Source organism: Hyaena hyaena, unplaced genomic scaffold (genome assembly GCF_003009895.1).
Source record: "Hyaena hyaena isolate Hyena2069 unplaced genomic scaffold, ASM300989v1 scaffold_158, whole genome shotgun sequence".
Classification (NCBI taxonomy): domain Eukaryota; kingdom Metazoa; phylum Chordata; class Mammalia; order Carnivora; family Hyaenidae; genus Hyaena; species Hyaena hyaena.
In genome coordinates, this window is record NW_024080790.1 from 2,379,957 (window position 1) to 2,406,586 (window position 26,630).

Consider the following 26,630-nt stretch of genomic DNA (forward strand, 5'->3'; position numbering starts at 1 on the left):
TTTTCTTGTGCTGGGATCTACTTAAATCATGAGGCTCCTCACTCTTAGGAGAGAAGTTCTCACAGCTATGCCTTCTACCAGATATAGGGCACTCCATTGCCTAAAATAATGATATATTATACATATCTATATTAAATATACATTTAATATAAATATTAAAATAATTATATATTATACATATATGCATAATATACATATACACATATATGCATATATATTCATAATTATATGTACAATATATATAAAGTATAATTATACTATAATATATATATATTTCGAGGAGTATATTATATAATAAATTCTAAAATGGAGAATAAATCTCTCCTTAAACCAGTAATTTAAAAATACCACTCACCTATCTCCTATTCCTTGTCCTCAAAACAATCCTAAGAATAGCAGATGTTATTATGAAATTTGTCTAAGTTTGTGCTATCCAACACAACAGTTACTTTACATGTGTGACTATTTAAATAATAAAATAAAATAAAATTAGGAAACTGGTTCTTTAGTTGAACTAGCCACATTTTAAGTGCCCAATAGCCAGATGTGACTAGTGGTTACCATATTGATCAATGCAACTATATACCAGTTCCACCATTATAGAATGTTCTGTTGGTCATAGAAAGTACTTAATTTGCCTAATGGCAAAAATCAAAGTTAAATCCACACCTTCGCTGTAGGCTTTTCTGTGAACATTTGGCAGAGAGCTTTAAACATAGTAGTGCTAGGGGCACCTGGGTGGCTTAGTCAATTAAGCATCTGACTTCAGCTCAGGTCATGATCTCATGTTTCGCAGGTTCAAGCCCCATGTTGGGCTCTGTGTGGACAGCTCAGAGCCTGGAGTCTATTTCAGATTCTGTCTCCCTCCCCCTGCCCCTCTCCTGTTTGCACTCTGTCTCTCTCTCTCTAGAAAATAAGTAAACATTAAAAAAAATTTTTAAACGTAGTTTGAATTTAAACATTGTTTAACATTTTAAACAAAGCTAACCTCCCAAAAGTGGGAATTATTATTAGCAGTATATTATTAGTAGTATAACACAATTATTAGCAGTATGACACAAACATATTTGTGGGGCATTTGATTTTGCAAATCCTGGTTATAAACCGTTAAGGTTTTATCATTGTTAGATGGGTTTTCCTGGTTGCTTTTTTGGTCAGTTAATTTGTTTAATTAACATGTCTCTAGTGTGGTGATTGTCAACTCTAAGACCTTTCAGGAGACAAATTATATAGGAACACAAATCTGGCAGGCAAACTTGTGAACTCTAACAAGCATGATACTGCTGACACTGACCACAGCCCCTTAAGCAGCTGAAGCTGAAAAGAACAAAGAAAAGCTCTTTGTCCTTCCTTTCCCTTGTGTCTGCATTTCTTGTATGCCCATGCCTGACAGTCATGGTCATCATGAAACTAAAACATTTTCCCCTCTCACTTGCCTTCCAGGTTGGTCAGCCTGTTCTGGTGTTCCACTGGGTCTCAGCAAGACCATATTGCTTGAAAGACTTCTCAGAAGCTTTCTCTTTTAATTTTAAAGTGGCTTGTCCTATTGGACTATAGTCAATTCTTTATTGGATTGTTGCATCCCAGCAAGGCTGGCTGTCACTACAACTGGCTTCAGTTGCCTTTTGTTGTTGACCAAGTTCCAGTTTGACAAAGTATCTCACTAAAAGGTATGGGTCCCTTGACCCACTGTGGCTTGCCTACCAGAATAGTGTTCAATAACTATCACCTTCTTCCAAAACAGGACAACTAACTCTACTGAGATACGAACCTTTGCCTCATCTGCATTCATGAGCTGCCCACACAGCAGGAACCCCTCATACTGGCTCCAGGGAACTGCTGGCTCTGGGAGGTCTCGGAGGTAGAGTTTTAACAGGGAGGCCACTGTGTGTACATCAGTATCTCTGCAAGAAAATAATCAATGTTCTTTGAAAATAAAGCCCCAGAACATTCCTCACCTCCCCCTTGGTGGTCCACTGAATAGAATCCCAGGTTCCAAAGGGGACTTTTGCAGAGGAGCAGAGTCTGATAAAGATGTATCCAAACAGAACATCTTTGCTAATCTTCTGGAATAATGACACCAACACTTTTTCCTTTATCTCTTCCACCCAGCTCCCTCCAAAGTAAGTTCAAGGTCTACTGTTTCACTAATCCTATTAAATTCTTTAGGTCTTCATCTCTTTCTTTTTTCTCCAAGTCATTTAGTACCTCTCAATTTTGTATTTTCTGCTTAGTCTCTAATCTTTCATGTGAAAAGTCATTTATATCGATGGTCCATAATCTCTTTAAATCCTCAGAGAGCTTAAAACAGTTCTGGGATTCATTCATATATTTGCACAGTTGTTCATCAATCAATAAGCATTGAGAGAACCTACTAGGAGCAAGATATCACCTGAAGCACTGGGATTTCGGCAGTGAACCTGAGGGATATACAGGACACCGGGTCTCATTGAGCCACAGGGCTGTGCAGACTCAAATGTTACTAAGTCATTACAGTATTATGAGGTTAGTGCCATGACTAACCTGGGACTGTATGGAAGTGTGTAAAAGGGACACCCAGTGTAGAGTGGGGGAGCCCTAGGGGACAAGATCTGTAGAGTGGCAAGGAGTTACAGTATGAGGAAGGGAGCCTAGAGGGTGGGGAGCAGAGGCCTTGCTGCAGAAACACAGACAGCATTCAAAAGACTGTCTGATCACCGAAGGAAGCTTGGACTTTTCAGTTCAGCTTGTCCAGTTTATAGCAGGAATGGGCAAAACATGGCCCAGGAGCCAAATCTGGCCCATTGCCTGTATTTGTACAGCCTATGAGCTAAGAAGGGATTTTACATTTTTAAATAGCTGGGAACAAAACTCAAAAGAATCAGATTTCATGGCATGTGAAAATTATCTGAAATTTGAATTTCAGCATCCATAAAGTGTTATAGGAGTACAGCCATGCTTATTCATTTTTGGATTATCTTTGGCTGATTTTGAGCTATAACTCTGCTAAAAGCAGAGCTGAGTAGTTGCAGTAGAAACCTTCTGGCCCACAAAGCCTAAATATTTCATATGTGGCTCTTTATCGAAGTCTGCTGAGCCCTGTTTTATAGAGCTATTGCATCTATTATGTAGCTCCATAAGAGAAAATAACTCTGAATCTACCATATGCTTAAAGCTCATTAGTGAAGAAACTATTTACTTCATATCAACCCCCCCTCCAAAAAAAAAAAAAAAAAAAAAACGGTATTCTTAAGTGACTATCCTGGTAGGGTTTTGAAAGCTATGATGCGGTAAGAGGTCCAGACAATCTGAATGTCTCCTCAGTTTCATTGGTGGGGAATATAGAATTTGTTGGGTAGAGTGCCTCCTGGAGAAGGGACAGGATGGGCCAATTTGGGCAGAAGGAAGAGAAGGGAGGCATTGGAGGGAGCAGAAACAAGAACATCAGGACTTGACTGTAAAGCTCTGCCTTGGCATCCTGAGTAAGAGTTTTTGTTTGTTTTTGACAGCCAGTGTTTGGAGATGTTTTCTGAAAAGGCCCCAGCTTTGCAGCCTGTCAGCTCTCTACCTCAAAATGAGAGCGTAAACTGGCAGGGAGCCCTGACTGTGCCCTACAACTGCCTCAGGAAATTGGGGGTGGGAACCATTCACTTAAGGTGGGGATTCTGGAAAAGCCTTCCCCGCTGAGTCACTGCCTAAAAATATCTCTGGACAAAGTTCTCCTGTCAAAATATGTGAGAAGTTCCCAAGAAAATGGTGGAACAACAACCGGCTAACACACTTTGCGGGAGGAGCATTCTCCTAAAGTCCCGAAAGAAGCCATGAGTCTTCTCCTCATGCCGCTGCATCACCTTCCAGTCCATGGTCTTGGTCAGAATCCGGGGCCTCTCCCTCACCTCACATCAATCCAGTTAGGCTCCCAAATCCCCTCAAGTCTACCCAAGTGTTACATAAATCGCTCTAAGCCCCGCCCCCCTCTTCACTGCCTTATTTCAGAAGACAATGGCCTTTTGCCAGGATTCTGTCCCAGCTTCCTAGCTGGCCTTCTGCCTCCACAGTTCCATTTTCTGATGCACTCTCCACTGCCTGGCAAAACACGACATGCAAAATATGCCCAAAGAATGAGTGTTGCAAACAACAAATTAAAATGAGAAAGTAGAGATGATACATCAAAAAACATAATCTTTTAAAGAAAAATGATAGCAACAAAACCCACAAACTGCTAGATAGTTCAACCAGAAGAAACTATGACAGCAAAAACTCCAACATTAGATGAAAGGGTTATAACCACTGATAAAGTGTAAATGCTTCAGCTTTACAACCAGAGACCATAATTATCTATGTAAATCATCTTGGAACATTGAAATCCAGAGAGAGCTTCCTGACTCATTTTATCAGGGGAAATAATGCTGCTTGTTCTGGCTAAGTCCTTATGCTTGCCTAATGCATCTCAGTGTAAACGTCATTTCTTCTTGGGGGTCTCCCTAAATCTACCAGATGGTGTCAAAAGGCCCCTGTTCTAGGTTCTCATAGTACTGTTTAGTTTTCCATTTTAACACTTAATACAATGGAAATTATACAATTATTTTTGTAAATTTTTGGTTTCGTGTATGTGCCCTCATTGTATCAAGGCTGACTCACTTGTCCCTGTTATAGTTTAAATTTCCAACATAATTTTTCCTGAGTCTGCTATTCCTTCAACCTAACGAAACATGTTTAAATGATATTTTTTAAGTCAAGGGCTAAGAGCAAGTCAGGAGCTAGGTTGAACTTCTGAGTTTAACACCTGATCCACCAGAGATTAGCCCCGTCCCCACGGATGGCTTCGCCAACCCTTCTCTGGTAGCACTGACCCTAAATGTGGCACATTCTGCATGTTTCTCATGGAAGTATAGGTAGCAGGAGTGTATTGGCTTTGTGGCCAGTTAGTATCCAGCCCACCAGAAGCTCAACAAAGAGATTTTAAAATTTATTCATATATGTTTAATGAGAATCAACAAGATTTTAAAATTTATTAATATGTTTAATGAGAATCAGATATAGCTGCACTAGCATCTACCAAATAAAAGATCCTTTGTTTCTTTTCATTCCAGTGAGACAATTTGGGAGATCTCATGGTGAAACAACACATATGACCAATGTAGGGGATCTAACCCACAAGGATTATGTGGACCCATGAATCAGCCCTGGGAGGACTCTGAAGAGCCCCAGGTGACCCTTCCTATTTCTGGGTGTGTAAACTCTACTCCTTAATTCTGGGGGTGGAGAGGTCATGACAAGCTGTGGTAACTTTCCTCCTTTCTGCCCCAAATATTTCACAGGTATCCAAGCCTGTGACTCCACCACCCAGGCTGACTTTATAAGAACATAAAATCAAGTCTAGGGCAAGTATCTGACAAACCCTGCAATCACCTCCATTCTTCCTGGCTGACTGTTCCCATTGCTTTAGCAACAATCCACCTGTATCAACTCAAAGCGAATTAAAAACATAAGAAGAAAACTGAATATAAAAAGGTGATGAACTTAATTGATCAGGTGCCTGATAATGAAATGCAATTTATAGTGCTGCTGAGAGGTCCGTAAATTTGATGCCCATAACTACTATAGTTCCAGTTACAACTCCATCCGTTGCTTTCCTGTAAAAGTACAGCACCCTTGGTAACTTAACCTACTGCATGCCAAGGGCAGCAAAGTCCGGTGGTCCGAATTCAGACAGTGGCTGTGAGAAGGGAGTGAACAGACGGTATCAGAGAAGCTTCAGAGGGAGACTGGGCATTGCTGGTGACTGGGGTGGAGGTGGGGAGAGGGAGCTAATGGCACTTAGCTGTTCATGATTTTCCCAGGATCACCTCCAATCCTAGGTCCGAAATAACCCTTTGGGGAATACTAACCTTTGGAAACTGGATAGATTTGGGCCTGTCTTCTTCTATCTTGATTTATGGGCTGCTGATTTGGAAAGAACAATGGCTCTTTCTTGCCAGTGGGACAAGTACACACAGGCATCAAGGGCAAATATTGCACAATAGGCAGAGAGTGTAGAGTGTTGGCGTGGGTGCTGGACGAGCTGACTGTGGCAAAGCTGAAAACCTCGGCTGGGTAGCTGGAGGAGGTGGGGCAGGTAGGCGACGGTGAGAAGAAACGTCACCAGAACCGATATGTTCCAACCAAACTTGGGAAACTTCCACAGAGGAGATATGAGAAGACACCAGGCTGCCACGATGTCAGTATATACTCTCTCCACAAAGGCTCAGAACTAAGTTCAGAGCTGCGCACGACTGTGGTCTCCCAACCTAACAAGAAGCACTGCTTCTGGCCATTTCTGGAAAGCTGAGGAAAAGCATCAGAGCCCTCAGGTATAGGTATGCTACATTCTCTACCCACCGAGTCTGTACAATCAGCTCAGCTCTTCCACATTCCTCACCTGCCTGGTGGTGAGGGCCTTAAGCTAGGTCCCATCATGCTCCTGGTCTCCCCTACATCCTAAACATCTCTTGACTGCTCAGCAAGGTCCTACTTCTAGTTCACTTCATTCCTCACATAAGTTGCCAGCAAAATAAAAAGCTCTCTTCGTTGTAAGCCAGGGCCTTGGAAACACCTGTTCGAGTCCTGTAGCTCAGCTGGTAGAGAGAGGCCCTCCTACCCACATAAGGCAGGGGGAGGCACGGTGAGGACAGGCTACCTGTCAAAGGAGGGCCGCTCCCCAGCATCAAAAGCATCTCTGAGCTGCTTCACCAGGTTGTCCTGCCCAGGCAGTCGGAAGATGCCTTCTTCATTCAGGCCGTGCTGGAGGATGAACTCTGCACACTTCTCCACCAGGATGGGCACCAGGTGGGGACCAAATTTCTGCTCATAGGCCACGGTCTCATCCAAACGCTGGCCAAACACAGCTAGGAAGAGAAAAACAGGATGTTCCCATCACTCTGACTTCCATTGGACGAACCGATAGGTCAAAGTGCTTTCTTTGCCTCTTCCTAGATTTGTCAGTGCTGTGTATAACCTCAAAAGTTTTAGTGCAATGATACTAAACAAAATACAGGAGACAAGCAACCCATAATATTTCCTGGAGCTATAAATTTGGGGGAGTCTTTGGAAGTCTTTTTCTCTTAACCCACAGTTTTACATATTTAAAATAACAACTTACTTTTACTGAGTACCTGTTGTGTGCTAGAAATTGTGCTAAGCACTTTGCACACCTGTTCTCATTTCATCTTAACAGCAACCCCACGAGGTAGTAGAATTGTTATACTCACCTTGCTATTAAAGACACTGAGCCTTAGAGGCACTGGTGAACTTGCCAAGGTCAGATGCCAGGGCACGATAGTCAGAATTCAAGCCCAGGCAGTAAACTCAAGAGAATGTACTCTTAACCACAACAGCAAGCAGGTAGTTTTGAATTCTACTTGTGTCATATAGCATTAAAAAATAAGTCTATCACACAGATGCGTCATACTCTATTAAACCATTGCAGCATTCTTATAATTTAGGTTGTTTATTATGTTTTACTATTTTCAAAATTGCTACAGTGAACATGCTTATCCACCTAGCAGAGTTCCTGGGATGTATTCGGCACAATGTATTATTTCTAATTAATTGCTTAATTAATTAATTAACATTTGGATGGGTGATCATAGGCTTTTCATTCTTTTGAACTATTTCCTTAGGGCAGATTCTCACAAGTAGAATTACTAGGTCAAGTGTTTTGAACATTTGTATGACTCAGTGGTATGCAAATTTTTGTCCAAAAATATTTTTCCAAATTATACTGCCTCCAGCAAAGCATGTGTGGACCAGCTCCACCCCAGCCCTGTCAGTACTGGCTTTATAATTTCCCCACCCCGGCAGTATAACAAAATTAGTTTTCAAATCAGGACGATCGTTGGCTACCCATTCTCCCACCAGGCCCCCATTCCCTTTAGTTCCTGGAAGCTCAGAAGACAGGTCATGGCTTCAGTTCTGCCCTGCCAGATTTTCCCTCGGTCATAATTAGGACCCTGCTACACCGACCGCTTCAGTTCCTAGGACACTGCTTTCCAAAGTCCTTTGGTTTCCCCCATGGTTCGTTCTCTGGTTGGTCCCCTGTATCCAGTCTCTCACTAATGTGAATTTCACCTGTACAGAGCCATACTGAGCTCTTGAATCTACCGTGTCCTCTGCACTCCCACCCACTGCCCTAAGCCAGGTCGGACTACTCGCTCACCTATGACAGCTGTGGTGTTCTCTTCTGACGTGTGCAAAGCCCTCCTGATGCCTACCTTTCTAAAACGCCTCCAATTTCCCTAAGCACGCTCCCCGCCCCCAACCCTGTGTTTGTCATCCACTTCTTCCCCAGTTGCCACAGTAGCATTTTCCAAATTACTCCTCAAAGTCCTCAGGGCTTCTTCTGCAGGCCCTCAGGTGCTGGGAGGTGAGAGTGGATCTGGGAGGAGCTGAGCATGGGAGTGGCCCCTGTATTCCTACTTCCAACCACATCTGCTGGGCTGTTGTCTGTTTCACTTATGGCATTTCAGTGACACTGTTTGATTAAATATTTCTGTGGCTACAGTTTGAAAGTTGGGGGCTGGCATTCATTAGTTTGGCATTTGGTCTGGCCCCCACCTACCTTTCTAGCCTGACTTCCTGTCATGCCCCCAAAGGCACCTCACCCTGATGTTCCCAAAACCCTTGGATGGTCTTCTCATTGCCCAGTCTGTGCATTTCTCATTCCTTGTCTGCTGGAATCCCATTTGTCTTCCTTGGCCTGACTCAAATACCATCATGTCTACCAAGCTCTCCCTGACGGTAGCCTGAGAGAATCTGTCCCTACTTTGTGCACCTGTATTCTTTCTCAAATATCCCAATCCCTTTCAACACCTTACTGTGATTATCTATGTGTACCCATACCGTCTGCAAGACTGGGCTCTCCAATGCTGGAGATATGGGGGTGCTCTCTGTTCACCCCCGGTGTTCAGCACAGGGCCTGGCACAAAGTAGGTAGCATATTTTGCTGAATTACTTAAAGAATTATTTCATCTCTAGGCAAATGCTTTCCATGATTAATGACAAGTTTGGCATTTCTTTAGAGGAAGCTCCAGTAGAGACCTCCTCAGTGGAAGAATTCAGCCTCACACTAACATGTCCCGAGTGCCAGCGGCAGGCCATGTGGGATGGATGGGTAATACAGACAAGAGAATGTAGGATATGGCTCTGGCTTTCAATTAACTTACACTCAAGTTATGAAAATGAAATGACCACATTAAAAATAATGAAAAACAATTAGACAATTGCAGTAACAATATAGAATTTAGTTGCCATATGTCTGTGAAAGGAGCTGGATAGATATTTGGAAGGAAATGTTTGAAATCATCTGACTTAAAACATATGCCACATGGCATTTGTAAAATGCCCTTGAGGAGGATCCCAAGGGGGGAGGCAGATGCGTTTCCGAGCAGTTGAAGCTTAGGCTCAAGGGGCCCCTTGGACCCTGACACGGAAAGATATCCCAACACAATGTGGGGATTTGCATGGAGATGTCAGAGCTGTCAGATGAGAGCTGCACCCCTGAGGTCCCAAGGAAATGCTCTGTTTTGCAGGTGACCTGGAATCCTCTCGGTAGCAAGTCCTGTAACTTTTCTCCCCATCCCAGCCTCTCAGCCTTGTCCTGTGCTCATCCTTCATCCCTCCCAGGCCCCACAGCCAGTCATTGCAATGCCGCTCTCACCAGTTAATCCACTTCTCAATCCCCCTTTCTCCTCCATCATCTCTGCTCTACGGACTCCTAGTACCTCCCCCACACCTTCACCAGGTCACCAAGAGCCCCAAGGGAACACAGCATTCCATATCATGGAGGCTTATATTCCCAATCTCTGTAAGACCTTGGTTCCGAATCTCCCCCACTCCTCTTGCTCTCTCCACCCACTGCTTTTCCATCTGTGTCTCAGCAGGTGATCTTGTTTCCTCTTTTCCTTCTTTCCCCCAAGTGGAGGACATCATGAGTGAACTCTTATCCCTGGTCCCTTCCCTTCCTGTCCCTCCTCCTCTGTCTGTCCATCAGTCTTCTCTCAGAGGAAGAAAAGAAACCTGTGATTTCCTCTAAGACGATACTTTTTTTGACCTGTGGGTTTCATCCCTTTGCATCTCTTCCAGGACTTCACTCCTTGTCTTTTGTATCTTAAATATTTCTCTTTTCAATGGAAAGAGCCCAAGTGAGTCCAAGTCTGCCAATTTATTAAACAATAACCTCCTACCCCAGCTCTCAAACAACCACTACTTGCCTTCCTTCTCTTCCTCAGTATACACATAAAGGACATATCTATTTCCATCCTCACAAGCTCTACATCTTTGCTTATCAAACTCTCAACCTCTCAAACCCAGTCTGGTTTCATCAGTCTGCATCTTTCCACCCAATCCACTCAATAAAATTTCCAGAAGCCTTCTAATGGCCAGATATGGCCTATACTCATTCCACACCCCACTGGTCTCCCCTGAAGACTCATGATGATATGGATTCTCCTTTCTCCTCATGACTTTCTCCCGACATGATGACAAAGGCATCATTTTCATTCTATTCCCACTGCCTGCTGGTTCCTCTGCAATCTCCTTTCCTGTGCTCCTTCCTCCACCTGCTCCTTTCGTGTATCACTTCCTGACACTTCCACTCAGCTACCCCCTCCCTCTAGACATTCTTTTGAGAAAGGTCATATGATTCCATACATTTGGATATCACCTACAAATTGGTAACTTGTAAATCCACATGTCTGGGCCAGACCTACATATCCACCTTCTATCTATCTATCTATCCTTCCTCATCCAACATCTAAAGGAAGCTCTCCCAGTGTCTTCTCCAATCTCACTCTTGTCCCACCACCAACACTCCCAAATCACTGCTTCTCTGGAGCCTTCTTCCTAGGCAGTAGCATTCAGTCAATCAAGCACTCAAGCATCAAGCACTTTCCTAAGCATGGAGAATACAAAGTCATTAACACAAGGTACCTGCACTTGACAAACCCCATCAGCAAAAATGTGAGTGTCAGGATTATCTGCAATATCCTCTTTTTCCCTCCAAACAAATCAGCACTTTTTTTTTAATTTTTTACTTATTTTTGAGAGAGAGAGAGAGCATGAAAAAGGGAGGGACAAAAAGAGAGGGGGACAGAGGATCCGAAGCAGGCTCTGCACTGACAGCAGTGAGTCCTATGCAGGGCTCAAACTCACAAACTGTGAGATCATGACCCGAACCAAAGTCAGATGTTCAAGGGACTGACACACCCAGGCGCCCCAGATCAGCACTTTCTAAATTAAACCATCTCTCTTCTCTGTTCTCGCTGTGACTGTCAAAATTATTGTGATGGTTTCTTTTGTAAGTCTGCTTCCTGCAAATTCCTTCCATGGGAATTCACAAAATCATTCAGCAAATACACTGAGTACCTGCCTCTTTGGTAGCTGGAGACTATGACAGAACGAATGAAAAAAGGTCTTCGCTTTTGAAAACTCTGGAGCTAGTACATTTCCTTCTCCCTACCTGGAAACCTGATCTTCCTGCAGCAGAAGTTCTGTCTTCTCCTCAGAGGAACTAGTCTCTCCCTCTTCTGTACCCACAGAGCTCCCAGTATACCTCTATGCCACCCACTTCTCCTGCAGCTTAGTTTTAAACATGTCTCTCTTCCCCTGGACTATGGGCTCCTCAAAGTCAGACAGCTTGTCTGGTTCACCATCTATTTTTATGTCCTGGCACAGAGCCTGGCACATGATGGGCCAGTCCTCAAAGAGCTGTCATCGTGTCTGCCATTCCTCTCGTCCTCTGCTCCTTCTCTCCTGAAAGTACTCTGATCAGCACTTCTCCAAACTTGCTCTGGTCAAGGAGATCAATGGCCTTTATGTTTTTAAATTCTAGGACTCAAATTCTCAGTCTTCCTCCAAACTGCTCTATCAGCACCATGTGACACAGCAAATCACCCCTTTCTGAGACACTTTTCACATGGCTTTTGGCACTCCCACTTGGTTCTCAATATGTGTCAAGGGCCACGCTTCCTCAGCCTCCTCGGATGATTATTTCTTTTCTCCCTGACCTCTGAACATTGGAGTGTCCGGGAACTTCCTTCCCCCATCCTCACGTGCTCCGGAGCACACCCGCTGCTTTCACATCACCCATACAGTGAAGACAGCAAACTGCATACCTCCAGCCTGGAAATCAGTCAGAGCGATTCCCTCCAACAAGAAGTGGACACTACAGGCTGTAGAGACCTGGTTTTCTTTAGTTTCAATCAGGCTTTGTCATTCTCCATCTCAGATCACATGAGGAGTTTGGAGTACCTCCCTGAACTCCAAAGGCCCAATCCTGAGTTGCACATACCTCTGACTTCTCAGTCCTGATCACCCCCTCTGATCCTGGGTGGACATGAAAGGGCTTAGACCCCGAGGGAACTAGGGAAGGAGGAAGACAGCAGACAGAGGGGTGGGAGGCATTCAGAGACCATTCTCCAGCCCAGGGTCCCCCATCATGGGCACCATGCCTCCCAGGCTGCACCCACTCCTTCAGCGAACTGAGGCCCCTGCCCTTCCTGCCCTCAGCCAGCCGGTCATTCACTTAGAACTGCTCCTCACTTTGGACCAGTCACTGTTAATAGAGGCATTGCCATCTTCATGGATACAAATCTTAATTGACTAATTATAATATATAACATAATATTATAATTATTAATACATTTGATAAATTAAGCTAGTTTTATGTGCCCTAAAAGTTTTCATGTGTGCTCTCACTTAGTCCTCAGAAGAACCCTACAACATAGATATTATTGTTCCATTTTACAGACAGAGACAGGTTAGGAATGTGTCCACTGTCATATTTGCCCCATGATTCTAAATAAAACATTTTCATTTCTCTTGTTTAATGCCAGCGTAATACAACTGTCCAGGTGAAATTTCAGACATCACCAAGTTTCAAGGGGAAGAAGAAAGGCATAGGGGGCTGCCTAATCTCTGCCTGTGGGCCTTCCTCCACCCTTTACTTCTAAGCTCCCTCCTCAGATTTACTAGGCAGACCCAGGACACTGAGCTGCTTTAGAGAAATGAAAGTGGAAGGATTAGCTGTCGCCTCCTTTCTAACCTCAGCCTCCCTTCCTTATCACACAGATGCTCCTAGTTTCAGGACAAGGGCCCCTCCCCCCCACCCTGCCTCTGGTCCAGCCCAGGTACCTGGGAGGGCTTGCCCCGTCGCTGTCCCCCCCCCCTTCCCACTGGCCTGGCACTGGTGCCTGCCTCCCTGGGGCTCAGTTCTAGGACCATCCCCATCTCTGCGAAAGAGGGAAGGGGAGCTGGGCAAAGTGTCCTTTAGTGGAAAAATTCAATCACAAAATAGGGATGGAATACCTTTCTTTCGGCGCTTGGGTGTTTTCTTCCTGAAATTCCCACAAAAGAGCAGTGCCAGGGCAGAAAAGCCACAGCCCGGGTCCCACCGCGGCATCCTAAGAATATGAGGCATGGTGGGGGCCAAGGAATCACAGTCTCTGCAGGGCCAGCCTCACGCCTTCCCTCCTCTCCAACCTGGAAACACCATCTTCTCTCGCTTCCAGATCAGCACATGCTTGTAAATACTGCTCAGGTTCTGACTCCAGGAAATCATGGGATCTGTCGGCACCTGCCCCTGGCCCTCCCTTCCTCCTTCCCACACCACTTCCCCTCCCCACTCACCTTTACACACATGAGTCTTGGCTTTTAAAGAGTGAACATAAAGCTGTCAGGGCCAGCAATAAAAATAAGTGCCTCCTTTTACTTAGCAGCTAATTGTCAACTGCCATTCAAGAGATACTATGGAGGTGGGTTAAAAAAAAAAAAAAAAAACCCACACAAGCCCTTACCAGCATGGCTCCATATATCAAAGTGTCTGGCAGGAACACAGGATTTCACTTAGTGTTGATGAAGCCAGCCCACCTTCTCTGGAAATGCTTTCAGAGTTGCATGTGGCTCAGTCAAGCCTTCAGAAAGAATGATCTTGGAGGTGGGTTGTTGGGTAAACTGAGATGATTTCCCCCTCCCGTTGAGAAGATTTTAGCAAATAATGCAGCAACTCGGCCAGACATGCCCAGGAGACTTAAAATGGACTCTTAGCATCATGAAGGGACAGGCAGGGGCAGGGAAGGATTGCCAGGATGCTGCCAGCCAAATGTTCATCCCTCCATTCACGCATAGGCGGGGAATCAAGGACTTGATTGACACCACATTCTCCTTCCATGTTAGATTCACTCCCATGTCATGGCAATGTTACCTCTGAAACACTGTGCAAACCTGCTTACTTCTCTCCATCTTCACCGCTACCACCCTCATCTAAGCCACCTTTGGATGAAGACCAATACTTAAGCAAGCTATGTCACTGTTTTCACCTTCCTCTTACTCTAGAGCCTGTTCTCCTTTCTGTCACAGGACCTTGGTATATGCTATTCCTCTGATTGAGGAATATACTGTTCCTCTTCCTCCTCCTCTGCCTACTTAGCCTCCAATGACCCTTCAGATTTAAGCTTAATCATCACTAGTTCAGGGAAGCTTTCCCTGAACTTCTTGACAAAGACATCTTCCCCCACTGTGCATTATGTGTTCTTCCTTTATGGTACTTCTCACAATTGTAATGTTATGGTTTGGAGGTTGACTCATGTCTGTGTCTTCTACTAGATTGTGAGCTTCTCAAGAGAGGGGACTCAGTCTTTTTCTCACTCCTGTACCCCCAGGACTAGCACAGCACTTGGCACATGACAAATGCTCAAGAAATAGTTGTTCAGTAAATGCATAAATAAGTAACTGGCTTGAGTTTTGTGTTAGGATCCGCGGAGAGGTGGATTACCGAAAATAAGTAAAAATCATCCTTTGTAATGTCCAGTTTAGCTCTAGCTAAAAGAAAAAAAGAATCAGAATATAAGAAATAACAATGAATCACAGAGATCACACACACCCCCACAGGCTAAACCCTGCTGTCGATTGTGAAATCATGCTCTGAAAGATGCAGACAACTTAAGAAATGAGAAAAAGAAAGGAACCCATGGCAATGTAAAAGCACAATGTTTATATACTCTATGCCTAGTGTTGGCAAACACACAAAGACACTTAAAACACGGGACTTGCCCCAGGTCTTACAACCAGGTTGGTCAGAGGAGGGCTATGCACAATTCAGTGCAGTGCTTATATACCCAGCAGTAGCCTGAGAAAGAGACCGAGAGGCCAGCCTCCAGAGCAAGAGAGCAAAGCAGGTTCCCACTAGACAGCAATTTGCAGTGTGGCTTGCCTGCTCTCTGGGAGTGGGACAGAGACCTGGTTTCAGTGTGGGGATCCTGGGAAGACACAGACCTCCTACTCGGGGGCGGGGGGTACTTTATAGAAAAGGGGCAGCTGTGAGTCAGGGGACAAGTCACTAGAAGTCCAGATGTGATCACCTCTCTTCTCTTTCTTCTACTTAAATCAGGAAAACTTGGAATTGCATCCAAAACTTCTGGGAAAAAATTAATGTAACTTTTCCAACCAGCCCCTTTGAAAAGAACAGTGGGGCAAAAAAGAAATAAATTGGCTGGCTATGAAGGAAAAGGCCAGAACATCAAGGTGCACCAAGGTGCTGCTTTCCATTGTGATTTATAACAAGAAATATATTTTTGGTCTTTCACTCATTTCCTGGCACAGAACTCCTAACTAAAACTCTTGGAATTTCCTCTGATGAGAGAGATAAAGGTATCTTTTGTTACATTAATGAGGTGAGTTTTGAAAAGCACCTAGGATAAGGGGTTGATTGACAAGTGGCATCAACCTAGTGATTACTAGGTTATAACATTCAGTCCCACCAGGAGGTGGAGATTGAGTTCAATCACTAATGGCCCATGATTTAATCAATCATGCAGATGCAAGAAAGCCTCCATAAAAACCCAAAAGGATGGGGTTTGGAGAATTTCTAGGTTGATGAATATGTGGAAATTTGGAGGAGAGTGGTACTCCTGGACAGGGCCTTCGCCACACCTTGGCCCATACATCTCTTCCACGTAGCTGTTCCAAGTTATATCCTTTTATCATAAACTGATGATCTAATAAGTAAACTGGTTTCCTCAATTCTGTGAGTCCCTCTAGCAAATTAATTGAACCCAAGGAGGGGATCATTGGAACCTCCAATCTATAGCCATTGGGTCAGAAGTACAGGTGACAATCTGGACTTGAATTTGGCACCTGAAATGCATGGAAGGGGACATGTCCTGCAGGACTGAGCCCTTAGCCTGTGGAATCTGATGTTATCTCTAGGCAGATAGCGTCAGAGTTGAGTTAAATTGTAGGACATCCAGCTGGTGTCCAAGCATTTCTGGGATGTGTGGAGAAATACGTTGGAATTGGTCAAAGAATGAGACAAGGTGAGAGGTATATTCAGAGCCAACTATGAGGCAGGAGGAGCCAAGGGGAGAAAGTTGGGTATCCCATGGGAACTATGTGGGCTATTTCTCTTGTCAAGGGAGAAAGGGAGCCAGAAAGAGACTGGGGCAAAAATGGTCTTAGCTCTGCAAAACTGTTACTAGAGTGACTTTTAGAACAGTTTGGATTCATTATTTGGGTCATACAAATGGACTACAGGCATCTGCAGTTCAATGCGGTTGAACACAAAACTGCTGCCCAAACATTTTTCCAGGGAGAGTTTCCATAGTTTTTATCATTTTCTCTAAGGGGTCTACAAACCATAAAGAATTTCAGCCAAGTTCACCATTACCACACTTGGTGGGAGACCATTCTAGAGGCAGCAACCCATTAACCAAATAATTTTCTAGATTGTCATTTAGCAAAGAGGAGAGAAGATGGAAGTAGAACATAGTACCACCATGGGAAGAGAAGGCCATTCCTCCACATCTACTGTGCCAGGCACTGTTTAGATTCTGGGATCCCACATTGAATGAAACGGAGAAAAAAAAATCCTGCAAAGTAGATTGAAGGTTTCCTTCTAGCCAGGGGAGGCCAACTATGCACAAATGAGTAAAATATTTAGCATGTTATAAGAGGGTAGTACTAAGCAGAAAAATTAAGCGGGAAAGAGAGATAGTGAGGGGTAGGGCAAGGAAGGGGTTCAATGTCGAATGGGATGATTGGGGGAAGGCTCACTGAGGTGATGTTTGAGCCAAGACCTGCAAAAACCAAGGTACTGAGCCACACAACTACTTGGGGAAAGAGAATTCCACACAGAGCAAACAGCAATGTGCCTGAGGCAGGAACATGCTTAGGGTGTTTGGGGAAGAGCAAAAGAAGTTGGTCTGGGGATCATCACTGTAATTCAGAAACGACAGAATGGCACCTCAACCAGGATGGTAGTAGTGAAGGTGGTAAGAAGAGAGCAGGTTCTGGGTGGGAAAAGCCATAGAAAGCTTCAGGGAGGGTTGGAGAGAGTGGCAACACATCTCAGTGACTTCTCAATGAATGCATACCTAGTGGACCCAGATCAGAGGCACTTTACAAGTGGGACCAGCCTATGATAAGAGCTGCCCACAGAGGCAGGAACCTCAGCCCCACTCCTCGGCAGCTGGGCCCCTCAGACTAATCATCTACTTCCTGAGGACACAGGTTTCCTGACTTACAAACAGGAAGAACAAATGTCTGGCTTGCCTTGTGGCCTCAGTCTTAAAATGCCTTCTCATCCTGAGATCTAGCAGTCAGATTCCATGAGAGGCTTCAGAAACATCTGAAATGCCACGTCAGAGACAAATCCTGTTCTTTGAATAAATGAATATGGTGTGCTCTTATTTCTCGTCCCTTGGACTTTCCCCCTGACTGCAGGATTTATGCTTGACTTGCTTCTCAAGGGGTGGCCCTTTGAGGTGGGGTAAGGAAGAAATCCCCAAGTGGATTAGGACTCAGTACAGCAGCTCACCATGGTAAGGCTGAGCCCAGCACCATATAAGGCACAGAGGCTGTTCACAGTGCGAGGACAGCACTTTGACTCAGAATAAGTGCATAATTAGGCAACGTCCACTACCCTTGTCAATGCAGGCTGCCTAACGCTCTGGACTGAGGAAAGCAGGAAACGTTGATGGGGCTCACAGTCTCACAATCTGGGGTAATAAGGAGGGTCACAGCTAAGATTATCCAGGCTGAATGGTATACAAGAGAGCTTTCATAAATAAACACCTCATCTTGGACTGATTAGCACAGTAAAAAATGTCGTTTTAGGAACTGGGAAATGGTTCATGAAACGAGGCTATTCTTTTTGTAATAGGATGCAGCTGCCCCCGATGGCTGTGGCAGGCACTCTTGAGTTTGGGTGTCCTATCAGTAACTTCTCTCCCAGCCCCCGCGGGGCAGCTCACCAGCCACAGGACGGCCTCCCTGTCCCAGCTCCTGAGTCTGCAAGTGGTCTCCTGCCCCCAGCTAGCCAGGCGGATGCTCTTTCTCAAGAGTCTGCAATGGGGTTGTGGAGGCTGAGCTCAGCTTCTGCTGTGCTCGAGGGAGAGGTCCAGGAAAACTGGGGTTGGCACAGCTGGATTGGGCCAGGAGTAATCACGAGAGCTCTGCTAACGATGCAAAAACAGGCAGAGAAAAGCAGAATGCAAAGCTGCATGTGCCCAGGGAAACTGACAGGAGAAGTTCTGGGCCAATGGTCAAGTTCCTGGGCCCCAATCCCTTGAGCCTTCTTACCACTTATCCCTTGATTTCTTTGAGTAGCTACTGTACCTACCCAGTAAATCCTTCTTTGTTGCTGAACATCATTGGATGCGATTTCTATTTTTTGCAACCAAATAATCCCTCAAATGAGTCAATTAAGAATATCTGACAACATGGGAAAACCCCTCGAGCTATAAAAGAAAAGGCATTAAATTGTATATATTCTACGCTTGTCATTCTGAGGGAAAAAAAGGATGTATTTCTGAATATCAACTGGATGGAAAACATAAAAATTCCTCTGGTGGCTTTGAGGGTGATTGTTTTCCCATAATTTTCAAATTTCCACAAAATCGTTATGGTGTTCATAATTTTTTAAAAGAAACCACTGGGCAATCCAAAAAATATTTAATATTTGAGCTGTAAGAGCACCCCCCCTCCACTGCCATGATTTCTAGGATAACAGCAGAGTTGATAAACGATTATATACAGTTATCCTGGAGTTGACACAAATAAGTGTGTTCCTAAAAAGTTGAAGGAAAGTGGTCAGTGGAGATTGCCCATATCAGTTTTTCATATTTTTATAAAAGGGAAAAACACACATTGGATTCATTGTTTGTTAATTGCAGATGTTTTAGTTTTTTACTTTTTCACAGCGGTTTTTCCTCTAGTGTGGACCCAACCCCAGGATTCCCAGAAAACTCAAACACCTGAGTCATGGAACCCAGAAAAGTGTTCATCCTGAATTCACCAAGAACCTGAGAGTCTGGACACATCTCCTGAACCTCTCCCAGTCTGAGTGCCCCCACTCTGGCCAGCCACTTCATTGTCCTGTGCTGATCACCTCCTCTTAGCTTTCAGCATAACTCTTGCCATCCACCCTCTCTGGCCCCACAAGCCCATAACCAGACAGAATCATGGTGCTGCAGAATGTTAGTCCTGCTGGGGATTGGGGTCAACTGGTCCAATCCATCCATTTTACAGATGAGAACACTGCAGCCCAGAGAGGAGAAAGGGCTGCTTCAGGGCATCACACACATTTGCCAATGAGGTATAAATGAGGTAAGAAGGGCTGCAGTCTGCCCAGCTAATCTAGAGTTGGCTCTCTGAGGTCATGCAGGATAGGAAGCTAGATGCTTGGCAATGAGCATGGCCTCAGAGATGTCCTCCAGTGGTCTCCCTTGAACACTGTTCAAGGATGGATCATGTCTGGAGTTACTAACTCCCCATCTTTGAGATGTCACAGACACCTGCCCTGGCAAGCCTGCAGCGTCCTTACCTCCAGAGGGCGTGCCAGCGACTCTCTTAAGGAATTTAACCCACTCTTCCATCTCTGCCTGAGAGCTGGCCATGAGGACATAGGAGTCCTGTCCAGTGCGACTCTGGTCCCATGAGGCTGGAGGAAGAAGTAACACTAATGAAGGTCTTCAAGTGGTAAGAGGCTGGGACAAAGAAAGTGAAGGGAAGCCAAACTTCAGCTTCTTCCTTGGTTCAATTAAACAACCAAGTCAAACAACACAAAAGCATTATCTACTTATCCTGAAGGGAACTGAATAGTTACGCACCGAAAACTCTAATTCTACAAATAAACCATTGAGCGCCAATGGTTTGCAACTGGGATGCTTTGGGCTGAGATCTGCTCCCGTGGAGGACAGAAGCCATTTCCTACCAGAAAGGAAGAGGAAGTTCAAGGGAACAATGTGAGTGTTAGAGGAGACAGGCTCAGCCTGTCTCAGATGGACTTTAGTCCTTTACACCAGATATTTTCCTAAGCTACTCATGAGCTCAGCTCTTATGATGGGGAGGATAACAGCAACTCAGGAGGAAGGGATAATAAGCACATGTGTGTCTTCCTCACAAAATCAGTGCTTTCTATTCAGAATTTCGACTCTCATGCCTGCACAAGGCATTGCACATGGTAGGTTCTCCATACCTAGTTGATGAACAACTGAAGCTTGTTAAGACTTTCCTTACCATTTTCAATTTAAACCCATTATTATGGGCAGACATATGTATTGTTTCCTGGGTTCTTGTTAACAAATGGAAAAAAGGGTGGTGGAAATGACAAGGGGGTGGAGCGAGAAAAGGCTACCAACAGAAAGAAAGAGAAAGTGACATAAAGAAAAACTGGGACAGAGAGGGAGAAGAGAGGGGGCAGAAAATCCTCAAATATAGGTCTTGGGAAGGACAAGAACATAATAGCAATCCCTTTCAATTATAGGATACTATTAAATTTCAAAGTGTCTGTGTAAACATCAACCTATTCTTTCACAATGTCAGGGAATTTCTCTTAAAAAAAACAAAAAGCCTGTTCTGGCACCCCAGTTGGGCCCAAACCTATATTTTCTTGCAGGGCAACAAAAGACTTTCAAATTCCCTTTGGTTTCCTTTCAAAGCTTATGTTAATATTACTGAGCTCCACCTTCTTTTATGCTCTGAGACAACCTGATTCTGAATCCATCTTATCATTGGGTCATCAGCTCTTCTGACCAGAATGGTCAGATGAGAGGCCCCTGACCATTCCTATGAGCTAGGTGTTTCCAGAAGTAAGAGATGTTCAGGGCAAAAGAAAAGAATCCTGTAGGAATCACAATATCCCTTTGAAATAGAATGGATTCTAGTATCATTTCTACTCTACAGCTAATGGAACTCAAGTCCAGAGACAGAGAGGGACCTGCCCATTGGAACCCAGTAAGTTGCCACCAAGCTCAAGGCAAGGCCCCTGGTCATTCTCCAAATAATCACTACTATCCCTTACTGCTTTCAATTTGACCTTGGCCAAAATTTATCTGGCATTCTTCTCCTCCGTACCTATTCTCTACTCTATTGTAGAGAACTGTGTTACCAAAAGCATACCATTTCAGTTTACCCTACTTCCTGGGAGACCTTTTGGTTTTGTCATTAGTTTTGTCTCTACTTCACTGAGATACATCCAGCTCTCAGGATACTCCTGAATGGCCAGGGCTTATATGGACTGACCTTTCTGGTCAGAAAGGCTGATGACCTTATAATATGGATTCTGAACCCAAAGGGTGAAGAAGGTGAAGCTCCATGATTAGATAGGCTCAAGAAATCAAAACCAAAGGGAATTCAAAAATCTTTTGTTGGCCTGCAAAACAATTAATGTGGGGCACATTGGAGTGCCTGCTCTATTCACAATGATAGCTGAATCACTACCATCCCCACCTCAATCAGAATTTTTTTCTTTTTCTTTCCTTTAATTTTTCCCATTGTGCTTATTCATAACATCGTAAAAACTATTCCATTTACTCATTTATTTGGTTTGTTGTCAGTCTGTCTCATTAGACTATAAGCTGCATAGTCTGTTTTCTTCTCTTCTGGATTCCCAATTCCTACAATAGTGCCTGGCTCATAGCAGGTACTCCATAAACGTTTTGCCTTCCCCAAATAAAGAAATCATAACATGAATACAGTGAAAGTCTTCTCCATGGCCTTTGTGCAACTAACACCGGTGATCACAGAGAGAGGGTCCTGAGTAGGAAGGCAATTTCCTATGCCAGCATTGGCCCCTGAAATCATCTTGCATAAGAGCACGACAAAAAGAAGAACTAAAAATTCTTTACATCATAATATAAAAGGTGCCTCACTTTAAGTTGGGTGAAGGCTTGAGTATCATGGCTCCTTTAGGAAAATGGTTCCCTACCTAATTATTGCCTTAGAATTATTTGTTCTTATGAGATGCGTGTACGTGCACACACATGCCCACCAGGAGACCACAGCAAATGTGATAATGAAAGGCTAGATCTTCATCCCACCTTAGCACAGCGATATTCAAGGGTATTGGGCTTTGCGTGCAAAATCCACCACGAATTTGCAGCCAGAGCTCTTGGTAAGGCTACCTCTGACAGAAAATTCAGGCTCTGGGACACATGTTACCATGGATGGTTGCATTCCATGCATTGTGCTGGGAAAGGGGCCCTAGGACTAGAAGAAACTTGTGGGAAAAAGAGGGGGCTTTCTCAAACAGGAGAGACTGAAAAAAATAAACTCTTCCCTTTGAGGAGGAAAGGGAGATGGACAGAACTTCAGATAAAAAAAGCAAAGGAGATGTGGTTTATATATACAATAGAATACTACTTAGCAATGAAAAGAATGAAATCCTGCCATTTGCAACAATGTGGATGCAACTGGAGGGTATTAAGCAAAGTGAAATAAGTCAGTCAGAGAAAGACAGATACCATATGTTTTCACTTGAGAAACTTAACACAAGACCACGGAGGAAGGGAAGAGGAAAAAATAGTTTCAAACAGAGAGGGAGACAAACCATGAGAGACTCCTTAATGTGAAAAACAAACTGAGGGAGATGGGGCAGCGGGGGAGGGGGTAAATGAGTGATGGGCATTGAGGAGGGTTATATCTAAACGATGAATCACAGGAATCTACCCCCAAAACCAAGAGCACACAGTATATACTGTATGTTAGCTAACTTGACAATAAATTAAAAAATAAATAAATAAAGTAAAATAAAATAAAAAAAAACAAAAACAAAGGAGTGCCTATTGGGAAGGAGGCCAACTAGGAAGGGCTGAACTTAAAAAAATTGTTTTTCTTTGTTTTCTAGAGTAATAGCCAGTTTTAGGATTGATTTCTACATTATAATTTCCTCTAGTTGTCCCTCAAATAACAAACATTTATAAGGCACTAACTATCTATCAGTCACAATACTCAGTGTGCCAAATATATTTTTCATTGATTCTCACTATCATCATCATTGTTCCCATTTCACAGATAAAGAAACAGAGACAGGAAGAAATTAAATAACTTGATCACAGCTACACAAATAGAAAGTGACAGGGCCAGGATTTGGAGCCGGGTGACATGGCTACAGACCAGGCACTCTAAACTCATTGCTATGTTGCCTTTCTTATGTATACAGCTGCCTTGCACGAGTGGTAAGGGGGCTGGTTAAGGGAAGGGGAGCCCATTCAGGGGACTGTAGCCTCCCCTGCTGTGTCAGCCTGGCTGCACAGCCCGACCAGCAGCTCTGGAGTTTCTGGAAGGGCTGGGGCTGGCAAAGGAGCAAGAGACAGGGAGAAGCAGAAATATATTTGGCGCAGTTGGTATGGTGACTGATACATAGTTAGTGCGTTGTAACTGTTTGATATTTGGGGGAGAACTAGAGGAAATTATAACATAGAATTCAATCCTAAAACTGGCTATTACTCTAGAAAACAAAGAAAAACATATTTTTTTCAGTTCAGCTCCTCGCAGGTGGTCTCCTTTCCAAAGGGCACTTTTTTTTTTCCAAATGTTCAACAAGAATTTATTATTTATTAAAAACTAATTTCTCTTGTTACAGAACTCAGTTGCATGAATAAAATTTACATACACATCCAAGCATACAGTAAGATAGCCCAAAGCACAGATATTCATATGGCATAAAACAAAGCAAAATCAATGCCAGGTTAGGTTAACAAGAAAAAGGAACCTAGCATTGATGTATCTTTTTTTTTTCTAAATAGTTTATTGTCAAGTTGGTTTCCATATAACACCCAGTGCTCATCCCCACAAGTGCCCTCCTCCATGCCCATCACCCCCCATATCCTCCTCCCCATCCCATCTGCCCTCACTTTGTTCTTGGCATTCAAGAGTCTCTCATGGTTTGCCTCCTTCCCTCTCCCCCACTATTTTTCCCCTTCTTCTCCCTCATGGTCCTCCGTTAAGTTTCTCCTAATCCTCCTATGCGTGCAAACATATGGTATCTGTCCTTCTCTGCCTGACTTACTTTGCTCAGCATAACACCCTCAAGTTCCATCCATGTTGCTACACATGGCCAGATTTCATTCTTTCTCATTGCAAAGGGCACTTCTTTGCTTTTTTATCTGAAGGTCTGTCCATCTCTCTTCCTCCTCAAAGAAAGACTTGCATGCTAGGCTCACACAAACACGAATTCCCCTCAAGACAAAGTAAGACAAACTCCCCTTGCCCCAAATATATTTGAGGAAGGTAACTCTAGTCTGGGAAAAAGCACCCTCTAGTGTGGTGTTAACATGCATGATAGGTGAATTTCAGCACCTAACATGTGTTTAGTGCTCAGTAATTTGGGGCTGTCATTTCATATTAGGTCATGTTGAGCCATATGTGATTATTGACTGTAAAGCATTTTTGGCCTACCAAAATGGCAGTTTCACATCACTGAATTTATATTTTAACTATTTTTTTAAGTCTCTGATTCTTTTTTTTTAATGTTTACTTATTTTTGAGAGAGAGAATGTGAGAGACAGAGCACAAGCAGGGGAGGGGCAGAGAGAGAGAGAGAGAGAGGGAGACACAGAATCTGAAGCAGGTTGCAGGCTCTGAGCTGTCAGCACAGAGCCCAACTCAGGGTTTAAACCCATGAACCATGAGATCATGACCTGAGCTGAAGTTGAGTGTTCAACCAACTGAGCCATGCAGGTGCCCCATATTTTAACTATTAATTTTAGTGTCCCACTCAACTTCAGAACTGAGATCCTTTTAGTGAGCAGGGATGATGTACTTTTCCAAGCAGTGTCCCAGGGCCTAGTGGAACACTGGTTACAAGTGTGCACTGATGAAAAGCTTACAGAATTGAACCAAGTGCGTGCCCACTTAGTTTGCCTACAGGCTAATGAACTAGTACAAGTTCATTAACTACATACAGAATTACTATGCATTCTTACTAGGTTGGTTGGTTAGCTGCTTGACACTTAGCCTTGACTTCTAGGATCCAGAAGTAAGATGGTAATATAATGTACCTCTGTCCCCACTTTTGTTGCCTACCTGGAATGACTTCAAAGACAAATTTCCCCGCTTCTTCTGGGTTTGTGGCGATCTCCTTGATCGTACTTCCTGGTAAATACATGCAACCCTGAAAGAGCAAAAGTTAGCTCTTTAAGATAAGCAGAAATTTGGTCACCTATAAACAAAAATTAAGTTGAAGGACAAACAGGATAATGATGGGGTAGGTGAGGGAGATAGGAGGAAAGGAACATGAAAAGCTAGCATCACAGTTTTAAATGGGGCCCTTCTGCTATTCAGGATTCTGTCAAATTAGGTGACAGTTATCTGGGAGCAAACTAGGTGCTTAGAGAGAAGAGAACAAGGTCTTGACAGAAGAATGAGGGGAAAGGGTGCCATCACCAACACTTGCCTCTTCGTACTTTTCCACCCACCTGAATTCTTGGCCAAACCAGACATCTGATCTTTGTAAGCAGGGCAGAGACTAGTATACCTTGCAGAGATAGTATGCAGAGGTACTGTGGCAGACTATTCTACCTGCCCGGCCACCAGAGAGAGATTCCACTGGGGACTGAACCACAGGTAACCATTCAAGAAGATGGGGGTACTTAGTAGCACACATTTACAAGTGAGGGAACTGGGAATCAGAAAGTCTCTATAAAATGTGCCCAATCTCACAGAGCTAGTAAGTGACAAAATGGTAATTCATCCCAGAAGTGAGTTAAAGCTGAGGTGGTGGGGACCCATCAGCATTATGGCCCCTGGAAGTGGGGAGGGGGATCATGGATCCATGTGCAGAAGAATATATGACTTCTTCTGTGTGAATATGTTGTCAGAAAAACAAGTCACTTCCACCATATGTATGCTCAGTGCTCTCCCATTTACAGGGAATGGTCACATGCACTATCTCATTAGATTCCTGCAACAGTTCTGTTACCAGAAACATGGCAAAACTTGGCACTTCTCCTTTGCAGATGAGGAAACCGATGCTTTGGAAGTCAAAGTGACTGCACAAAGGGACACAGCTTATTTGTACTAGGGTTAGCTTGTCAGAAGTTACATCTCACTGGCCATAATAGCAGAGTATCTGATTCTAGCTGAGAAAACATAAATGTCTTTGGAACAGAATGTGAATGGAGAGGATTGACATCAGAGCATCTATTAAAATAAAAAACAGAGATCAGCCTTAAAAATTCCATGAGCAAATAAAACCAGCTTAGTCATGCAAAGTTCAATTTCACTTACTTTGCAAGACAAACTTGACCTGGGTCGTTCCTTGCTTATGCCTCTGGAAATCATAAGCAAAACCTGAACTGTAATCACTGACCAATTCCCTATCATTTAAGGAAATTCTA

At 43.8% G+C, this 26,630-nt stretch overlaps 1 protein-coding gene across 4 annotated transcripts in view; it reads right to left on the reverse strand.

Annotated features, from left to right (window-relative positions):
• ARHGAP25 (Rho GTPase activating protein 25) overlaps positions 1-26,630 on the reverse strand; it is an 89,863-nt gene that overhangs the window by 13,333 nt on the left and 49,900 nt on the right. For 2 of the 4 annotated variants that reach the window (XM_039239539.1, XM_039239536.1), the window contains 4 exons: positions 25,318-25,405; positions 19,835-19,951; positions 6,659-6,866; positions 1,772-1,904 (listed from right to left, as the gene is read on the reverse strand). In XM_039239539.1, the coding sequence (XP_039095470.1) occupies positions 1,772-1,904; positions 6,659-6,866; positions 19,835-19,951; positions 25,318-25,405 (546 nt within the window). The remainder of the gene's footprint in view (positions 1-1,771; positions 1,905-6,658; positions 6,867-19,834; positions 19,952-25,317; positions 25,406-26,630) is intronic. The other 2 variants (XM_039239540.1, XM_039239538.1) reach the window with 1 other exon arrangement.